Here is a 19,774-nt window from a genome sequence, read left to right as displayed (position 1 = left end):
GCCGGTCAATGGGAACAGGTTTGGTGAACAGATCAGCTATCTGGTCAGCTGTATTACAGTGCTCAACATGTATAAAACCCTTTTTGGTAAGCTGCCTGACATTTTTATAGCGTATGTCTATATGGCGAGATCTGGAGCCTACTGCATAAGCCTCCGAGATTGCAATTGCGGCAGTGTTGTCCTCTAGAATTTGGATGGGCAGAGGGGGAGATGCCCAGATGCTTGTTATCAGCTCATTGAACCAAGTCAAATCATTGGCCGTGTCTGACAGACCTTATGGGTGTGGTTGTAAAAGTTGCTTTGCATTGGGCTATGCGTAGGATTAGATTCTGTCATTTTGCATTTGGCCAGTAATTCCTCTATCTTTTCTTTTTGAGATAGAGCGAACCCCCCCTTAGTGGCCAAAATATGCACACCCAAGTACTTGTCAACCCGCCCCAAAGACTTCAGAGTAAACTTTTCTTCCAGGGCCTTGGCAAATTCATCACACCTTTCCTTGTTAGGCCCTATATATTATAGGTCGTCCACATAAACTAACACCCGTTCTGTGGTTCCCTTGGAATTGCGTGTGAAAACACATTGATCTGCATGAGATTCTGAGAAACCAACTCGTTCTAAACTCTTTCTAAGACAGTCATACCATAATTTCCCTGACTGCTTAAGACCATATAACCCTTTGTGAAGCAACCATGTATTTCCCCCTTCTTGCTGGTAGCCAGGAGGAGCTCTCACGTAGATCTGCCGGTCCAAGTTGGCATGGAGGTAAGCCGTGTGGATGTCAAATTGGAAGACTTCTTCTCCCAGAGCGGCTGCAGTCACGAGGGCGGCCTTGACGCTCTCTGCCCGAACGGTTGGAGAGTAAGTCTCCGAGTAGTCCTCCATGTAAAGCTGAGCGAAGCCCTGGGCTACCAAACGGGCCTTGTATAGGTAGAGGCCATTGGCAAGTGGTTTGGCTTTGTAAACCCACCTTGTGCCAATGACTTTCTTCTCCTTTGGAGGTTGCTGGGGGGTGAAGACCTTGAGTTGTTTTAAGCTCTGCATTTCCTTCTCCATCGCGAGCTGCCATCTTTCCTGCTCTTCGATGGGTAGCTCCTGGATGTCAGAGAAGGATTTTGGGGTGACCACAACGCTGTTGACAGACGCGATGTGGCCAATGTCAATTCTCTTTGGCGGGACCCCTTTGTTGGACCGCTTTGACCTCCTTACCTTCTGCCACTCACCGCTCTTTTCTTCCGCGGGTCTCTGAGGTGTCGCTGGGGGTGAAGACGGCGTGTCTTCCTCCATGGGACTGGACGCATCTTCGTCTTGTTCCTCACTTTCGTCGGTGGCAGGGTATGTGGTCGTCTCAGGTGATGTCGTGGTCGGTGTGCCTTTGCTGGGTCGGTTGGCATATGGGCTCAGATCATTTGAGTGGATCTGGGTCCAATTGGAATCCTCTTCGAAAGAGGAAGATTGGGAAGTCACAGGCCTGCCCCCTTCTCCCAGGAAACGATAGGCCTTGGAGCCAGGAGCATAGCCCAAGAACCTTAGTCTCTGGGAAACAGATCTCCCCTTCTTCCGCAGCTGCTTGGGGATGTGCACCCATGCATAGGAACCAAACACACGCAAATGTGCCAGATTTGGTTTCCTGCCGTGAACCAGGAAATATGGGGTCTGGTTCACAACACTGCTCCAGGTGCGGTTTAAGGTGTAATTGGCATAATGGACCGCCTCTCCCCAGTATGATTCTGCGACATTAGCGTCCGCAATCAGACTACGCATCATGGTTTGCAGGATTCCATTTCTTTTCTCAGCTACACCATTTTGCGAAGGCGTGAATGGTGCAGTTAGAAAATGGCGGATGCCCTTATGCCTTACCCAGTCCTGGAACTTCTGAGACATGAACTCAGCCCCGCGATCGCTCTGCAATTGTGCGATCTTGGTCTTGTACTGGGTCTCTACGAAGTTGTACAGTGACTTTATGGCGTCAAAGGCTTCAGATTTTTCTGTGAGAGTATACACGTGCCCGTATCGTGAAAAATCATCAACGGCAGTGAGAAAATACTTTTTCTTTCCTAGGGATGGTGTAAAAGGCCCAACTAGGTCAACATGTACTAGTTGGCACGGGTACTGAGTCTTGCGTAATGACACCTTTGAGGTCGGGGCAGCCTTCCTCTTTGTTTTCTTGCAAATGGCACAGTCCAGAAACACGTCACAGTCCTTGAGCTGGACTCCCTCAGCAAATTCTCCCATCTTTTTAACTACAGGGAAGCTTGCATGACCCAGCCTTCTGTGCAATAAGTGGGCGCACTTATCATGAAGCCGCTTCCCCACTGACACCCTCTTGGCTCTAGTTGCTTTGAGTGGTGCTGTAGGTGCCTGCTGAGATTCAGGCTCCTTGCCCACACTGCCCTTGGAAAGCCTTGGGGCAGGCTGTGGTGGCTTGGGAGAAAAATATGGTAAGCCGTTTATGATTGTAATATTTCCAATGACCCTCTGGTCCCTGGTGACATGACCTCCCCCCTTGCGAAATAAGACTTCCACTTTGTCATCGTCACACAATTTGGTAATGCTTAATAGGTTGTTGGCTATGGAAGGGGCGTGCAAGACACCTTCAACTTTCCCAAGACCAGGTACAGAAACAAACCCCTCCCCAACAACTGAAGCAGTATCTCCATTTGCCACTTTGACAGATGAGTTAATTTTCTTTAACCTTTTAAAACCTTGACTCATATTAGTAATGTGAGAAGAAGCTCCAGAGTCCAGTAACCATAAGTCAGTGGAGCTATCAGCCTTTGTTGTGGGGGTGAGGGAACAAGTATGATTTCCCTTGCCCCTGCCACGCCCCCTTCCTTGCCCCTTGCCTCTTACTTGATTGGGACCACGTTTAGGGGCTTGATGTTGATGGGGGCAGTCTTTCTTGAGGTGCTCCTCAGAGCCACAGATGAAACACTTAAGCAGAGCATTAATTTGCTCTGAGTTGTGGCGCCCCTTTCTGGCTTGCTGAGTGGTGACTCTGGCGTATTCTCCGGCATCTCTTCTCCTTCTATCCTCTTCGATCAGTCTTCCTGTGAGGTAGGACAGATTTATGTTTTCCCTCTTGACCGCTTCGAGTGAAACAATGAAATTGCTCCAACTCCTGTCTAGGGAAGCGAAAATGATCGCAACCATGCTCACATCATTTACAGGAAAGTCTCTGGATATCAATTCTGACCTGAGTGCCTTTAATTTTGCAAGATGTTCAGGCATGCTGGCACCAAACCTCAGTCTGGTTGTATAAAGTTCAGTTGTAAGTCTGGTGATGGAACCAATGGTATCGCTGTTAAATAAATTGTATAATAGGCGCCACACTTCATCAGCTCTGAGCCCCGCTGGTATGCTGGAGAACAGGTTATTATCCAGAGAACTGAGCAGGGTCGAGTAAGCCTGCAAATGTCGCCACTCTTCTTGACGTCCCCATGGGGGAGGGGGTGGTTTCTGGACCATTTGTAGAGTCCCATTCTTTAAGAGATATAGCTGTATATCTTTACTCCAACTGCTATAATTTTCCCCTCCCAGTTGTAGTTTTTTAAAATCGTTTGGCAGATTGGCTGCCGGAATATAGTCCTTATCAGACCCACTTTCAAAAAATTTTGAAATGTCCATTGACATAAATGGGAGAGGGAAAGTGGTTCCTACAGTGAAAGGGGTCCCTCTAGTGGTCGAGGAGGGAATCCTTTCTTGACTATTTAGTAACTCCAGATGGGCGTGCCCGGAAACCATGTGATCCGGGGGAGGGCGTTGTTCAGGATTTCTCCCTTCTTCCCATGAGGCATGGGGGGGGGGGGCGGAGCCCAGATTTGCCGGCTTGGAGTTGCTTCAATGAATCCTCCCGAGAATTCCAGCCACATGGATTTTCATCATTGCCTGTTTTGCCCTGAGGAGCCCACTGCTGGTCCTGAAGACCTGGAGAGAAGGTGGGAGGCCGCGGGGGTTGATTGTTGGGAGGCTGCAGGCTGGATTTCCCCCGGCAGTTGGGCCCTGGGGAGAGGATGGGAGGCCTTGGGGGGGGGCACCCCCGACGTCTGCTTGGCCCCCAAGGCCGTAGTCAGGACTTGGATGGCCGTTTTAATTGCATTTGTATTTGTATTAGTATCGGCTGGGCAGATCTCATCGCCATCATAGGGCTTTAGGCTTTGTGGTGGGGAGAACTCAGGAATATGCATGCTGCCTTGGTCGGATGCCAGGAATTGCATGTCATTTCTGCTGTATGCCAGGGACTGCTGGCTTTCCAGGCTTAAAAAGTCTTTGTTAGACCGTGTGGGGTTACAGGGGGCCGCCATCTTGTTTCCTGTGCCAGACCACATGGGCGGAGCCATCTTGTTTCCGCTTGCCCAAGGAAGCTGTAGCTCACAGCTGGGCGAGGGGGTTCGCGCCAAAAGCCCTGGGGTCCCGGGGTCACTAAGGGTGGCGGGCGCCATATTTGGAGGCCTCGTGGCCGCTAGGGAAAGACTCACCGCGTGTTCGGAGGCTTCCTGCGTGGTTCCCTGGGCTGCCTTCCCCCTCTCCTGCATTGCAAAGATCTCTTTAAGCAGCTCTTCACATTCCTGTGCAGTCAGCTTACTCACGCGGCGTTTGGTTTCAGCCAGGTCCGTCTCTGCAGCATCTGAGCAGCCTTGGACAGTCTGCAAACCTTCTATGCTCTCCTCTGTGGCGTTCAGTTGTAAAGAGGCATGTGAAGGGGTCCTAGACGCTCTGCTGCGTACGGATCCTCTGACGGAATGAAGGTCATTTGTGCTCTCATCTGCAGCTGAGGTTGCTTCAGGGGCTGGGGCTGTTGATCTTGATTGAAGACTCCTGGTCACAATCTGGGATCTCCGGCCATCCATTTCAGTTTCAAATCTTCTGCAAGCTTGGAAGCTTTCCTTTAAACCATCCTCTCTGCTACCAACTTGTGAGGTGTTCTCACGAGTGAATCGTTAAAGGAGCTTCCAAGCAAAAAACATCACGCAGAGATGCAATCATATTAGCTTTATTCATGATAGATCAAAGAGAAAGAAATACTTGGCATGAAAGCATTCATGCCTGCATGTGAGAGAGAAATAAAATAAAACAAAACAAGCTAGCATTACATGACTAAAACAAGAGGTTAGGAGTAGAGATAGAACTGGAGAAACTAGAAGCAAGAACAAAGAGCAGCCCCTCGTGCAGAGGTATTTAGGGGGGGTCTTGGTCCCTCCCTGACCATAAAACTCTCTCACCAATGGGGCTGTCGGGTCTGGGACCCTTGGCTCATCAGTGGAAGCAAAGAAGCCTCTTTGCCTCCATCTGATGATCCTTTTGGGGAACTGCCAATGGCTGGCACTAAACATCTAACACTCCATTTCTTCTGAGGGATTCTTGTCCGCAGTAGTATACCTGATGGTCATCTGAATTAAATTCACCCATTCCTGTCCATTTTAGTTCGCTGATACCTAAGATGTCGATGTTCAGTCTTGTCATCTCTTGTTTGACCACGTCCAGCTTTCCTTGATTCATGGATCTTACATTCCAGGTTCCTATGGAGAAAAAATCTTTACAGCATCGGACTTTCCTTTCACCACCAGACACATCCACAGCTGAGCGTCCTTTCGGCTTTGGCCCAGTCGCTTCATTCTTTCTGGCGCTACTAGTACTAGCCCTCTGCTCTTCCCCAGTAGCATATTGGACGCCTTCCGACCTGAGGGGCTCATCTTCCAGCGTCATATCGTTTTGCCTTTTGGTACTGTCCATAGGGTTTTCATGGCAAAGATACTGGAGTGGGTTGCCATTTCCTTCTCCAGTGGATCACGTTTTGTCAGAACTCTCGGCTATGACCTGTCCGCCTTGGGTGGCCCTGCAGGGCATAGCTCATAGCTTCATTGAATTACGCAAGCCCCTACGCCACGACAAGGCAGTAATCCATGAAGGGGGAATACTTCAATAAGATGATCCAAAACCTACTTTTAAATCAACCATGAAGTACTTACAGGAAACAAAAGAATTTGAAATGACCTTACGTATCCACAGACTTAAATATTTTTAAAGATCTGGAGGGAAATATCAAAGATAGCATGCATGAAAGGAAACTAAGAATATTCTAATTTTAAAAAAAGAAAGAATATTTCAAGGTAGAAAAAAAGTCCTAAAACAGAAAGCTCTTTAAATGGCTACAGGAAATATTTCTGAAAAATACGGTATATGAATATATGTATATTCTTTTAGATGCAAATGACACTGAAGTACTTGCCCCAAACCGAAAATGTTGGAGATCCCTTGCTGCCCAATATGCTACATAGCATGGTAGGATGTAATGCTAATACACACACATCCACACACAAAATAGGCACAAAGTGAGGGGGAACGCCAAGGTGCAAGGGAAGAGAGAAATAGCACAAGATTTCTTGGATTTTGATTTATTCTGACCATTTAGAACTATTTTAATACAGCCTAAGCTTCCTAAAACAGGTTATATATAAAAATATATAAAGTATAATTTTCAAGTGCTGAAAGCTATTTTCATTTAAGCTGACGTAATTAAAAATCAAATGGCCTTTAAAACTAAAGATAAAATATAAAGGAACATATTGCTGAAAGCAAACATGTACATATTTTTACTAATCTAATACTTAAAATACACCCTAATAGATATGTAAGCTATTCAGACCCGCGTGCTATCTGCACACCAACCGCATAGAGCTGAACAGACCATTAAACTTTTTTTCAGAACAGCTAGCAGCATGGGGGAGGTGGTGGCCTTGCTTTCAGCAACCCTGTATTGAAATGGCCATGACTGCCAGCACTATTATTCATCTTGTCAGTTCTCATTATTCTAAAATCAACAGGCCTAAATTCATGGTAACCAAAGTTGGAGCATGATGACATCATTTCAAAACAGTGGGGGTGGGGAGAGGAAAAAACAGTAAAAGGAAAATCCACTATGTTAAATATAGAGATACGTTAGATAACATTCACAATTTACACTGAAAAGTCAAGTACAAAATTCAAAATGTTAGACCTTTAAATGTATTTTTATAGAGCACACGTGGCAATCCAAAACTGAAAACACTAAAGTCAAAATGCTTTTATAAATGAAATGTCTTAAAAATATGTATGATTACCAGGTGGCCACAGACCAAAACGCATAGCTTTAAATGGTTCAAAATTGGGGAAGGGGAACACCAAAGTATAACTGTCAATTTACTTTATTATATTCAGATTTTTTCATCACAAATGTTGGACTAGAAGCTGAAATTAAAACTGCTGATGAAACAAGGACCTCAGATATGCCATGATGGCTGTAAGAGAGAAACACTTAAGGATAATCTTGTTGAAAATGAGACTGCGAAAGCTCACTTGCTGCTTAGTATTAATGCTGCCCCAAGATTATGTTGATAGGCATTGCCAACCCAATGCAAATAGGTGAATAACAAACTTTATTTTCATAGGTTCAAAACATCACAGAGATGATGTCATAGAAATGAAATAGAGATGTTTTCTACTTAGGACAAAGTCTGTAACAGAGGTAGACAAATTATTAAAATGCTGAGACAGCGCAACAAATAAAATGATTTTTATTTTCAAGACTATTGTTTTCCTAGTTTTAACATATCTACATGAAAATTTTGATTTAATAGTTGGGTTCTGGTGGCATGAGAGTGATGGGCTCCCTGAGGCAATTAGGGAGCCTGCCCCTAGGTGGCAGTCTGGGAGCACTGTGTGCTGGTTTTGGACGATTGCCACTTTCCCCTTCAAGTGAGAGTTAGGTAGAGGGTGTCTGTGTGAATGTGGCCTCTCTCAGCTGACTGGTGGGAGACCAGCTTTGGGAAGGAGAACATTGTGGGTTGGGGCTGGGGGGAGTGGGCACCCCTGCTGGTGCTGAGAGCTGACACTTAAGTATCAAGGGATAGCCCAGACTCTGGTCAGTAGACCCATGGAGGCCTGGATCTTCGGCTGCTGCTGCTGAATAGGCACCCCTTATTTGTGACCTCACTCAGAAGAAGCAAGCATCCACAAGACCTGTCTGACACCAGAGGGGAAATCTCCTCTCTCAGAGAGGTATCCAGCCAGTTTTAGAGTTTGGCGTCGGCCAAAACCTCAGGGCAGGGGAGAGGGGCTATCAGCTGCCATCCTGGAATCTCTTTTAACCATCAGGAGCAACGCTCCCCAAGTTTTCAGTTTGGAGACCCTATTTGTGAAGCTGGGCTTGCAGGATCAGTTGGGACTGTTGCTATTATATCAGCCTCCCTGTTGAGGAATTTCTGGAGGCTAGCCCAGGGTTGGCAGTGGAGTTCTCCAGGCTTATGGTCCAGGGACTTCAACCTGCCATCCCTGGGGATGGCCTCAAAGCAGCTCATAGCCACCAGTTCTAGACTGTTCTAGAAGGCCCTAGGGCTGAGCACGCAAACACTTGTTATTACACAAGCTGCACTGGTTGCCGGTTTGCACTTGGTCCAGTTCAAGGTGCTGCTTATCACCTTTAAAGTCCTTTATGTCATGGGACCAGATTCTGGGGAACTTGTCTCATCTCAATGGGATTGGCCCACCCCACTCCCTCTGGCAGAAGGGGCATGTACAGACCCAATCAGTCAAAGAATTTCAGCTGGCAGGCTCTAGAAGAACAGCCCTTACGGTCATAGCCTCCGCCCTTTGGAACATCTTGCTACTGGAGATGAGATCCACCCCCCACCATCTTGGCCTTCTGGAAGGGCCTCAAAACCTGGCTCTGCCAATTGGCTTGGGGCTGCGATGGGGGCACTTTACTGCGATGGAAGTGGCTGGTGGAATTTAAGAGAGAATATCCTACCTTTGTACCATTAGTTTACCTGGTTTGTAGGTTTATCTAATTCTTGTTAATTTTAATGTTTTTATATTTGTACTTCTATTGTACTGAAAGCAGCCCAGAGTTGCTTTGGATAGTGAGATGGGTAGTAATTAATAAATAAATGAATAATAATAAATAAAACTGTGCTTTCAGAAAGGCTGAACAAAGATATATGGATCCTTCTTAATTATGATGTTGGAGAAAATTGTTGAGAATATTTTAGACTACAAGAAGAACAAATAATCCAATACTACATAAACTAGACTGAGCACTGGGTGTATTTAGAATGAACCTAAAACTTACAATATTTTGGACATATAATGCAAAACCAAGAATAAAATAGAGAAGACCCAGGTACCTGGAAAAGTCAAAGGCAACTGAAAAAGAGGCCAAGAGAAGACGAAATGACTAAATACCATCACTAATGGCCCAAAAAGAATTTGTGTTCGGGTTAAAGAGAATACTTGTGACCTGATGTCCAGGTTAAAGGTAAAGGTAAAGGTTCCCCCGCACATGCGTGCTAGTCGTTTCCAACTCTAGGGGCCGGCTCATCTCCGTTTCAAAGCCGAAGAGCCAGCGCTTGTCCGAGGACGTCTCCGTGGTCATGTGGCCGGCATGACTAGACGCCAAAGGCGCACGGAACGCTGTTACCTTCCCACCGTAGTGGTCCCTATTTTTCTACTTGCATTTTTACGTGCTTTCGAACTGCTAGGCTGGCAGAAGCTGGGACGAGTAACAGGCTCTCACTCTCTTACGCGGCACTCGGGATTCGACCCGCCAAACTGCCGACCCTCTGATCGACAAGCTCAGCGTCCTAACCCACTGAGCCACCATTAAAAGCTACTGAACAACAAAAAGATAGGAATCCTTTTTATTCTACTGCTGTATTACCTTTTCTTTTCTCTTTTCTACCACACTTTTCTATTTCTTCTGCTAGAAAGACATTGAATAACAGCAAGCTTTCTTTCTGTTCTTTCAACTCATGATTGAAGATAATACATTCGTCCCAACTGATTTCTCTTTTTCTCGATGGAGTGAGGTAATACCAGGAGACTTTTCACAATAAATTTGAATAACGGTGAGTTCGTAAATAAATTCCAGCTTGATTATTTAGTTTGGCTCAAGTAGAAAATCTGAGCAAGGAACTTTTTACTTTTGCTGGCTTTCAACTGAAACCGACAGTTGGAGAGTTGGAGAAAAGTGATGCTAAGATGTCAGAGATTAAATAGTTGTAATTTTATTTCCATTTGCAGCATTTTTAACCTCTCATTTCTAACCTCTGATTGGCTCAAGGTTAATAAGGTGCAAAACTCCCAAACCCTTAAATTGGATGATGTGGAGTACAAATTGTTTTAATCATGCTTTTGACTGAGAATGGTACCAGTTAGTACAGTGCGGGGAAAAAGAAAGATACTGTACCTTTATGCTAATCTAAGGGATCTCTTAGATTCTTTAATCCCGTGCTGGATATTTACAAAGTTGTTTTATGCATAAAAAGAAAAAAAGCAAGCTCTCTGAGAATGTGATTTTTGCGTTACAATGTGGCCCTCTTGCAACACAGAAGCCTGCAAGCTATCAGCTCTCCCAGTGGGAAGCAAGGAGTTGAGTGGTATAGAGAGCAGCTGCTACATAGGGGAAATTTACAAGGGAAGGGAGCAGTTTAAGTGTAACTCACTGAAATCAAGGGACAGCAGCCTCAGGTCAGAGGGTAAATTTTAAAAGGAGGCCTCCCATGAGAGTACAGAGGAGGGGGTATGATTAGTTCACGAAAGAAAAATGCTTTCCTGATTTATTTTAAAAATTTATTTGATGGCTCTGTCCTGACAAAAACAGAAGCAAGCACCTGCCACTTCTATTATACCAAATGGTAACAATCTACTGTAAGAGGATGAGGTATGTTATCTTTTAGGAAAAGGATTTTTTTTAACTTAACAGATTCTATACTAGCAATAAGTTCAAAGCTACAGATAAGCTGAAGAGCTGTTACTCCAATCTAAGTTTACTCCCCCAGTCCCAGCAGGTTTGAAATTGCCTTTGGCTATGTTCCCTTTCCCCCCCACCTTGCTTTTTCAAAACCAATTTGAATAGGAAATGAAATGTGGCTCCTGAGACACAATGGTTTACTGTAAAGATTTTGCTGCAATGCATGGCATTAAAAATCTGCAAAGACCCATGCAACCAGGCTATTCTGTGATGAAAAGCTATAAAGAACACCCAGGTGGGCAACTCTATACTAGAGGCTAATTGAAGCAAGCAATAATATTCCTTAATAAAATTCATGAGTGTAAATTCTTTCTTTCCTCAGGAAGAGGAAATCTACTTATAAGCAGCTGAATTCTACTTAACGGTAGAACAAAGAAATTAAACCCTTGATAATTGTTCTAATGGGTGAAATTATTGCTTGATATATGCAAGGCCAATCACAAAGATAAAACACACAGTTTAAAAAACATATGCAAACACACACACACACACATCCGTAGTATTATTTTCATAATTTATTTTTTTAACTCTGAAACATGTCATTCTCTTGTTGATAATTTTCTCCATGTGAATAATAAGATCAATTTGCTAATGTAACACAGGCATATTCTTAAAGGGAATTAAAATTAAACAATGCTTATGTTTGATCAAATTCTAGGCAGACTAAATTGTGGGAAGCTCTTAAAAAAAATCTTTGAATTGATATAATGCCTCACCTACACAATTGTACTTAAAGGAAACCTGGCCATAAATGCTGACAAAGCATATATTTTTCCTGAAAAATGGGCACTCCTGGTGACAAGGTTAATGACATTTGAGCAGCCTCTCACTCTGACCTGTCTCTCCACATATTCTAGCTTTAATGCACTTGCACAATTTTACCCTGCCCCCGCCCCCCAAAAAAAAGAAAAGGAAGGGAAGGGAAGTGGCTTCCACCTCCAGTTATTTTCTACATGGTTGAATTCCCTGGTGCCACGTTCAGTGCCTTCCTACAGAATGGAATGCATTAAACATTCCATGTGCAAATCCCAAGAGGGATGGAACAGTTCATTCGCTAAAGGTTAGGGGGAAATCACAGCTAAATCAGTCATACCCTCTTCTGGACTTCCTGAAGAACATTTCATTCTATACATTGTTATTTTTCTTACTATGAATTCAAAGTCTTCACATTCAATTTTGGGAACTTTTTCTAATGGAAGAAAGAACCACCCAATGTCTATTCTTGATTAAGGGGCAAAACCTAAGTTTGGATAACTTAAAGAAAGGGCTTGTATCATTGTAAATATTCTATAAAATAAAAAAATAAATAAACAATTAACAAAAATCTTTCCAGAAAGAAAGCTAGAAGACAGAGAAATGATTTCTGGCCTAGGTTTCTCCTTGATTTCTTACTTTTCTACTTAATTTAAGCTTTGAATTAATTTGAAGAGGCACACAAGATTATCACCTTGAGGAGAAAAGAAATCTGGACTTGCAGATCTGCTTTCTTAGGAAAAAGATTAAACCACAGAAAAATATTTTAATTATCTTATCTGAAAAGATGTATCCTTAGGACAGTCAAAATATATGCTAAAATAGCTATACATTCTTAATCAATGATGAATATTGTTATTTATCATCTTAGTGTGAATAAAATCTATCATTTGAAACTTGATGGATCTGGCAGAATACATGTAAGGAAAATAACAAGTTTATATATTGTTGGTATTTTTCAAAAATTCAAATATTCACTTTTGCTACATAGTGTTTGTCCTAAAATCTTACCTTTCTGGAGACTGTGGAAACGTTCAAACCAAATCGTTGAGCTCTTTCCTTTAATTTGTCCATGTTGATCTAGAAAAGCAATCGAAAACAAGTATATTCATGTAAATTTAAAGATTTCAAAATTATAAATGTTGAAATCATGCCAGTATGGATAAATTTGTTGAAACATAATAAAACATTACTTCCTGTACTGAAACTGAAATAACCTTTGAACAACTTACGGAATTAAATGAAAATGGCATCCATAGAACCAGCAGCTTACTGCAAATCACTTCTGAGAAAACTTTCAGATATAATTTTAGCAGATCAATTATGAGTTGATCAATGGATTATGGGTTTAGCAGATCAATGGATAAGAAAAGTGGAAACCACTATTTTCAACTCAGTACTCTGTCTAGCACTCTTTGTGCATTTACCAATCAAGCTCCTTAACGTGGAAGTAACTAAACTATCCAGAAGGTGAAAATATTTCCAACGTATTCCAGTATTATGGGCTTCAATCAGACATTAATTATATATGGAAGAAAGAAGCCTTCACTCTAAATTTAAGATGAAATTTTCAATTTGTTTTTAAAGCATCCTAGGAAACAAATTTTTGCTACTAAGCTAGATCATCCTCTTCGGTTAGAATAATACTAATGGAAAGGCAGTATATTGTTGCTAGGATTGACATCTTTGAAGTAGCTGCAAGGTTTAGGAGTGTAACCACCAATACACTTGTCTTGGCAAATTGCCAAGATAGGGGGAAAGGACTCAAAGGTTTCATATTACCCATTGTTGTAATCCTAAAGACAACTTTGGAATGATAGCTGCCACACAAAGACAGATATCTATTGACTTTCAGCATAAAACCCCACGTTTGTTTTAATTCACATATAGCCAGGAAGTGTGGCACAATGGTTAAAAGTATTATGCTAGGACTGGGGAGACCTAGTATCAAAGTCATTTTCACCTTACTAACTTCGGACCAGTATTATCTCTCAGCCATACTATTTCAACAGTTGTTGCTGAGAAAAAAATCAGAAGAGGGCTTAATCTACACCAGGGCTTTTCAACCTTTTCGCAGATTGTACCACTTTTAGGATATGGCAATATTTGAGTACCACCAGTCATCTAGCAAGGTGTCAAAAATTGATGACAAAAAAGGGGGGGGGAGTGAAGTACAGGTAGTCCTCGACTTACAACAGTTCACTTAGTGACTGTTCAAAGTTACAAGGGCACTGAAAAGTGACTTATGACCATTTTTTACACTTATGACCTGCATCCCCAGGGTCATGTGATCCCCTTTTGCAACCTTTGGACAAGCAAAGTCAATGGCCAGGGAGGCGTGGCCAGGTCAAAATCACTCAGGTTGGAGGGGGGTGGGACTGGGGTGGGCCCCGGGGCATGGTCCACTGGAGGAGCCTCACCATCTCTCTCGGGCCATGCCGGATGGTGGCACGGGCTGGCCAGAGCTCTGGGCAGCAGAGGACAAGCGCCCAGTCTAGCCCTCGAGCTCACGGGTCACCAGGACGCCGCAGCCCAACCCAGTCCAGCCCCACTTCCCTGAGGGGGAGCCCAGCTACGGTTATCTCCTCCTCAAGGGTGCTCATAGTGGTGCAGGAGGGCAAAGTGCGTGGGTCAAAGCATCCTTAGCAATAGGATGGGAGACCACCAGGATAGGCCAGGAGGGGGGAAGAGGCAAAAGGGCAGCGGGGCTGCTGGTAACCAAGTGCTAAGGCAGGACTTCCCTCAGACCCTCCCTCCCTCTCATTCCAATCTCCCTCCCTCCCTCCTTCCCTGTTCCCTCTGTCTCATTCCCAGGAAGGGACAAAGGGAGGGGGAGAGGTTGCCAGTGTGGCTGGTGGCTGTGCCGCCGGTGGCCATGGCTTGAAAGGCCACTGTAAGTTCCTCTGCTTTAAGAGCAGAGTGGCGGGAAGATATTTGTGATAACAGAGGAAGAAAAACAGGGAAGAAATGCAGCTGGGGAGGGGTCACCGTCCATGAGGAATGAAGAAAGGCACCATCGGTTGGAGGTGACCAGCATTTGGCCTTCGCCCACTTCACACACCCAGCTCTATGGGCTCTGGGGGGAGGGGACGCCGCAAGCAACATGAGAGTCCATGTTACCTCCATGGTGCCACCCAGCCCCCAGCCTGCCAGGTTTCAACAGGTAATTGTGTGTTCTCATCACATGGAGAGGCTGGGCTAGGCAAGGCAGAGCTGGCGAGAAGCCGAACCTGCCTGGGCACGCATACAGGAGGGGGCAAGGTTGCGGGGCCTAGTGTCCCAGGTGAAAGGGAAGAGCTCAGAACGTGGTCAGCCTGCAGTAAGCCCCCTGTACGCATGCCCAGGCAGATTCAGCTTCACGACAGCTTCGCTTTGCCTGGACTAGCCTCTCTGCGCTGGGCCAGGAGAGCGTGCCGCTACCTGCTGAAACTGGGCAAGCTGGGCGGCATCATGCAGGTAACGTGGACTCTCACATTGCTCACAGCATCCCCTCCCCCAGAGCCTACAAAGCCGGGTGTGTGAAGTGGGCGAGGGCCAATTGCTGGTCACCTCCAGCCAATGGTGCCTTTCTTCATTCCTCGCGGAAGGTGACCCCTCCCCAGCTGGGTTTCTTACCTGTTTTTCGCTGCCACTTGTGTGCACCCCCGGCACGGATGGTTGCCACGAAGTTGTAGATCTGCTCTCAGCCGGCCTGCTTTATATCCTCTCCTCTCTCCCCCTCTTTCTGTTCTCTTTGGTGTAGGTCCAGCTGATTCCTCTTCCCAAGTTTTTCCTCTCCCTCTCCCGCCGAAACTGCCTCCTTTTATATCCTCTCTCGTCTCTGCCCTCCTCCTCCTGTCTCTTCCGTGTGTGCTGGAAGTACCAATCCTGGGCCTTTGACTCGCCCCAGCAGCCCTTGAAGACTTTCTCATGGCAAATCCTGTTCTGAGCCGCTTTAGCTTGTTCCCTCCCCCCCCCGCTACACTTGTCTAGGCTAGGCAGGATCGCGTACCACCTGCCAGGTGCCAATGTACCACACTTGATCTACACTTCGCCTTGAGGATGAAAGGTAGGATATAAATCCAATTAAGCCATAGATAATAATGGACCATAGATATCACTGAATACTTTTCTGCTGTATTCATAACAGTCATGTACATGACGCTTTATAAAGTAACTTTAGCAAAATGCTATACGGGGGGAGTCATGTTTCTTTGCTAAAAGTTTCTACCCAAGGAACTTGCATTCTACAATCTGGCAACAAAGGAGACAAGGTTTAACAGAGATGAATACTCCATGCACACATTTTAAATTTATTTTGACTGGAAAGGAACATTAAGAGATTACGACAAATGCTTTGCAAAACTGATCTTTGAAGGAAGAGAGATGTTTAAAAACAGGAGGTGAGGAGGGATGTTTAGAAAAAACACAAACAGACTTTTGGGCAGTGAGGAAGGAAATGTTAGAAAAATGACATAGCAAAATATATCCCGCAACTAAGACAAGACAAGGTCCATGGTTTGATTACAGTTTTAGAAGGTATTAATAAGGCAATGGTTTAAAACAGGTGAATACTGAGAGGAAATAATTATTTGAGCAACAGCTTTTTAGAAATGTAAACAAAATCAGAAAGTTGCAGGGGCACCTAAAACAGTGGTTCAGTTGAGGACAATGTTACATGAAGTCTAACATATTTGATCATCAGATGGGTAAATAAATATTACAGTCAAGTTGCTTTAATGAATTATTTAAAACCATGCCAACTGTATAAGGAAACAAAACAGCTACTTACTGTAGTCTTACTTTCCGTGTTCAGACCTGAAACAACAACAAAATACTGGATCCAAAACAGCTCCTTTCATTTGCTTAAGTAAATCAGAATCTACGACTTTTATTTAATAATGTTGATATACTGAATGTTTAACCCTGGTTTTTGCTAGAACTTAATACTTCAATCCCCTTAGATCATAAAAGTTTCTCTTCCTTTTCCCTGCCAGCCAGCCTAAGTATGAGAGGCAACCATTTCTTAGGGCCGTGGTGGCGAACCTATGGCACGCATGCCAGACTGGGCACGCAGAGCCCTTTCTGTCAGCACGTGCGACAGAGGGACGCTCCCCTCCGCCTCTCCACATGTGCCTGACTAGTGAGAACTGGAGAGGGCAGGGAAACTGAATCCAGCAGCGCTCTCGTGGGAACAGCTGCGAGAGCTGGGCGGGGAGAGGGGAACCTATAATAGCAGGTTTTGGCGGGAGTGCAGCGAGAGAGCAAGCAGACAGCCTTTGGAAGCGATGGTGGGCGTGAGTTTAGAGAAGACAAGTAGGATGTGGTGTCCGTTTGTGCTTTGCAGAAGGCTAGCGGGGGAAGGAGGACATGTAAGTTTGGACTTTGGAGAAAGGGAGAGAGAGTGAGAGAGAGAGGAAGGAAGGAAGGAAGGAAGGAAGGAAGGAAGGAAGGAAGGAAGGAAGGAAGGAAGGAAGGAAGGAAGGGAGGGCACGCCTGCGCTGCTGGGCAGATGCGCAGCCAGGCCTAACCAGGTGACACCGAAGTCAGCCAGACCTTCTGTGGGAGCAGAAGGAGAGAGCGGTTACCCCCGAGCACATCTGCCTCTCTTCGGGCCCTCTCGGCCTCTCCTCGTCACCAGCCAGCCCTCCTCCTCCATCCTTCTCCTCCTTTTGTGGGCAGACTGTGGCTTACCGAGCTGGGCGGCGCCTCTCCCCGCACACGTCCTCAAGCAGAGGAGCCGGGCAGCAGCGGCTCTCGCTCCCCTCCGACCTCCAACTGCCCAAGGCCCGAGCTCGGTGTGCCCAGCGTGGAGGCTTCGTGCCCAGTCCAGCCCCGGCACGGAAAGTGAGGCAGCAGCCCCACATGCGTCCCGCCCTGCCAGGCAAGCGGAGCTGCAGCGGCTGCCCACCTGCGCTCTTCTGCTGCAGATGCCGTGGCTCCACTTGCCTGGAGCCTCCAGGCCGCTTCTTGTCCTGCGGACATCGGGAGCACCAACCCCGCCTACTGCTCGTCCTGGGGCAGCTGCCGCCGTCCGGTGCTCTCCAGCCTGTTGCCAGCCAGCCGGGCACATCAAGCTTGGGTCTCAGGCAGATGGAGGCCAGAGGGGAATGAGAACTGTGGCTGCCCATGTCGCGGCAGCTGCCCTGGGATAAGCAGTAGATGGGATGGGTGCTCCAGATGTCCGTGGGCAAACAAGCGATGCGGAGGCTCCGCGCCCAGTCCAGGCACAGCACAGCAAGCGAGGCAGCAGCCCCACGTGCATCCCCGAGCGCGAGTGCGCCCCCGCCCTGCCATGCAAGTGGAGCCACGGCATCTGTAGCAGAAGAGCGCAAGTGGGCAGTGGAAGGCATGAGGAGCCCCGATCCCAGCACATCCCCTCCCAACTCTCCTCCTCCCCGCCACTCGGAAAAACTGCAGGGCTCAGGAGCCTCACCCCATGCCCCCACCTGCAATATCTTAACAGATTAGCTTTCAAAGGCAGGTATCTTAGATTGGTATGGACAGATAAATTGGCTCTGTCAGTTTTTCAATGCCTCACAAACTATCCATCTGAAGTAGTCACTATGAATGATCATGTGGAATTACCGTATCTCAATTTTTGCAATATTTTTTTTAGTTCTTCTCAAAGGTTAAGATGCTAGAACACCAAATAATGGCATGACAAAATAGCAGCAATGGTACACTGGAATATCTGCAAAAAATGCCATTTGCCTGCAAGCAAGAATTGGTGAGACCACAAAATAGACAAAATAATAGAAAATGAAGAAGCTGAAGTATTCTGGGATTTTAGAATTCGGACAAGCACCTGCGACATAACACCCTAGATTTAACAACTGTAGATAAGAAAGACAAAAAAGTCCAGATAGTGGACATGGCAGGACCCGGAGACAGCATAACAGAAGAAAAAGAATTACAGAAAATTACAAAATACAAAGACCTGCAAATAAAAGAATGACTGTGGCAAAAGGAAGCAAAGATGGTACCAACTGTAATGGATATCTTGGGTGAAATCCCAAAACATCTGGACCACCACATCAACACTATCACCATTGACAAAATCACCATCAATAAAATTGCAAAAGGCAGCTTTACTTGGAACACCTTACATCCTACGATACCTTTAACACCATCAGATAATATTTGCCTACTCCACATCTTTTGGAAAGACTGGATAGGTAGATAAAATTGCCAAATTCACTCTAAACATCTGGCTGACTGTGCAACAAAATATAATAATGACAAAATCACCATCAGTTAATTGCAAAAGGCAGCCTAACTCGGAACAGCTTATATCCTGCAGATATCTTTTAACACCAACAAATAATATCTGCCTATCCGGGGTCCTTGGGAAGGACTGAATAGGTGGGAAAAATGCCAAATCCAATTTGAACATCTGGCTGACTATGCAACGAACCATAATAACAATAAACATTTGGAGCACCATTTGAACACCATTGGCATTGACAAAATCACCACCAGTCAATTGCAAAAGGCAGCTTTACTTGGAACACCTGACATCCTGCAATAATATCTTGAACACTATCAAACAACATCTGCCTATCCCAGGTTCTTGGGAAAAACTCAATAGGTAGATAAAAATGCCAATTCCAGTTTAAATATCTGGCTGACTGGCAACCAACCATAATAATATATAGTTTAAATCTCATAAGTCACATACCTTTCGTTGAAACAGCAGGCATACCAAACCTATGGAGAAGGAAATAGCCCTATGAGCAACTGTAATGTTTGAGTTTAAAGCTATACACACAATAGACTAATCTGAATACTAGAACAGCTGAACTGTGAATAATTCGAAAATGGAGCAAAGGCCCTTCCTGGCATATAAAACTGGCCTTGATCAGAAGAGCAAGAAACAATGAATCCAGGTTTTTTCTTTACATTTAAAATATCACTACCAAGTGAACAGCCTACAATATACTTAGAGAATCATATCTTGCTCTTTCATACTATCTTAACAATAGAATCCTTAATTTTTTTTATTGAAAAGTTTTATAATACATTTTAAATACAACCCCCCCTCCTCCCCCTCCCCTCTCCCCAACCCCTCCCTCCCCTCCCCTCCCCGACTTCCCAGAACTGAATACAGGGTATAAAAATACAAACAAGCATAATCTAAAATATGCTAACAATAATAAGACATTAAATTCTGTCGCACTTTTAACTCTCCATCGTCAAAATATTAATAAAATAACTACTAACTAGTTATACATCATATAGATCCAGTACTTATTCAAA

General features: G+C 45.0%; 1 protein-coding gene across 2 annotated transcripts in view; it reads right to left on the bottom strand.

The window, feature by feature from the left end:
* Positions 1-19,774, bottom strand: part of SARNP (SAP domain containing ribonucleoprotein) — a 91,874-nt gene that overhangs the window by 44,980 nt on the left and 27,120 nt on the right. For both annotated transcript variants that reach the window (XM_081317258.1, XM_081317259.1), the window contains exons 7-9: positions 19,197-19,225; positions 16,308-16,333; positions 12,548-12,616 (exon numbers count right to left, since the gene is read on the bottom strand). In XM_081317258.1, the coding sequence (XP_081173384.1) occupies positions 12,548-12,616; positions 16,308-16,333; positions 19,197-19,225 (124 nt within the window). The remainder of the gene's footprint in view (positions 1-12,547; positions 12,617-16,307; positions 16,334-19,196; positions 19,226-19,774) is intronic.

The sequence above is a fragment of the Vipera berus genome (assembly GCF_964194415.1).
Source record: "Vipera berus genome assembly, chromosome: 2".
Taxonomy (NCBI): Eukaryota; Metazoa; Chordata; class Lepidosauria; order Squamata; family Viperidae; genus Vipera; species Vipera berus.
This window is presented reverse-complemented; position numbering and strand designations above follow the sequence as displayed.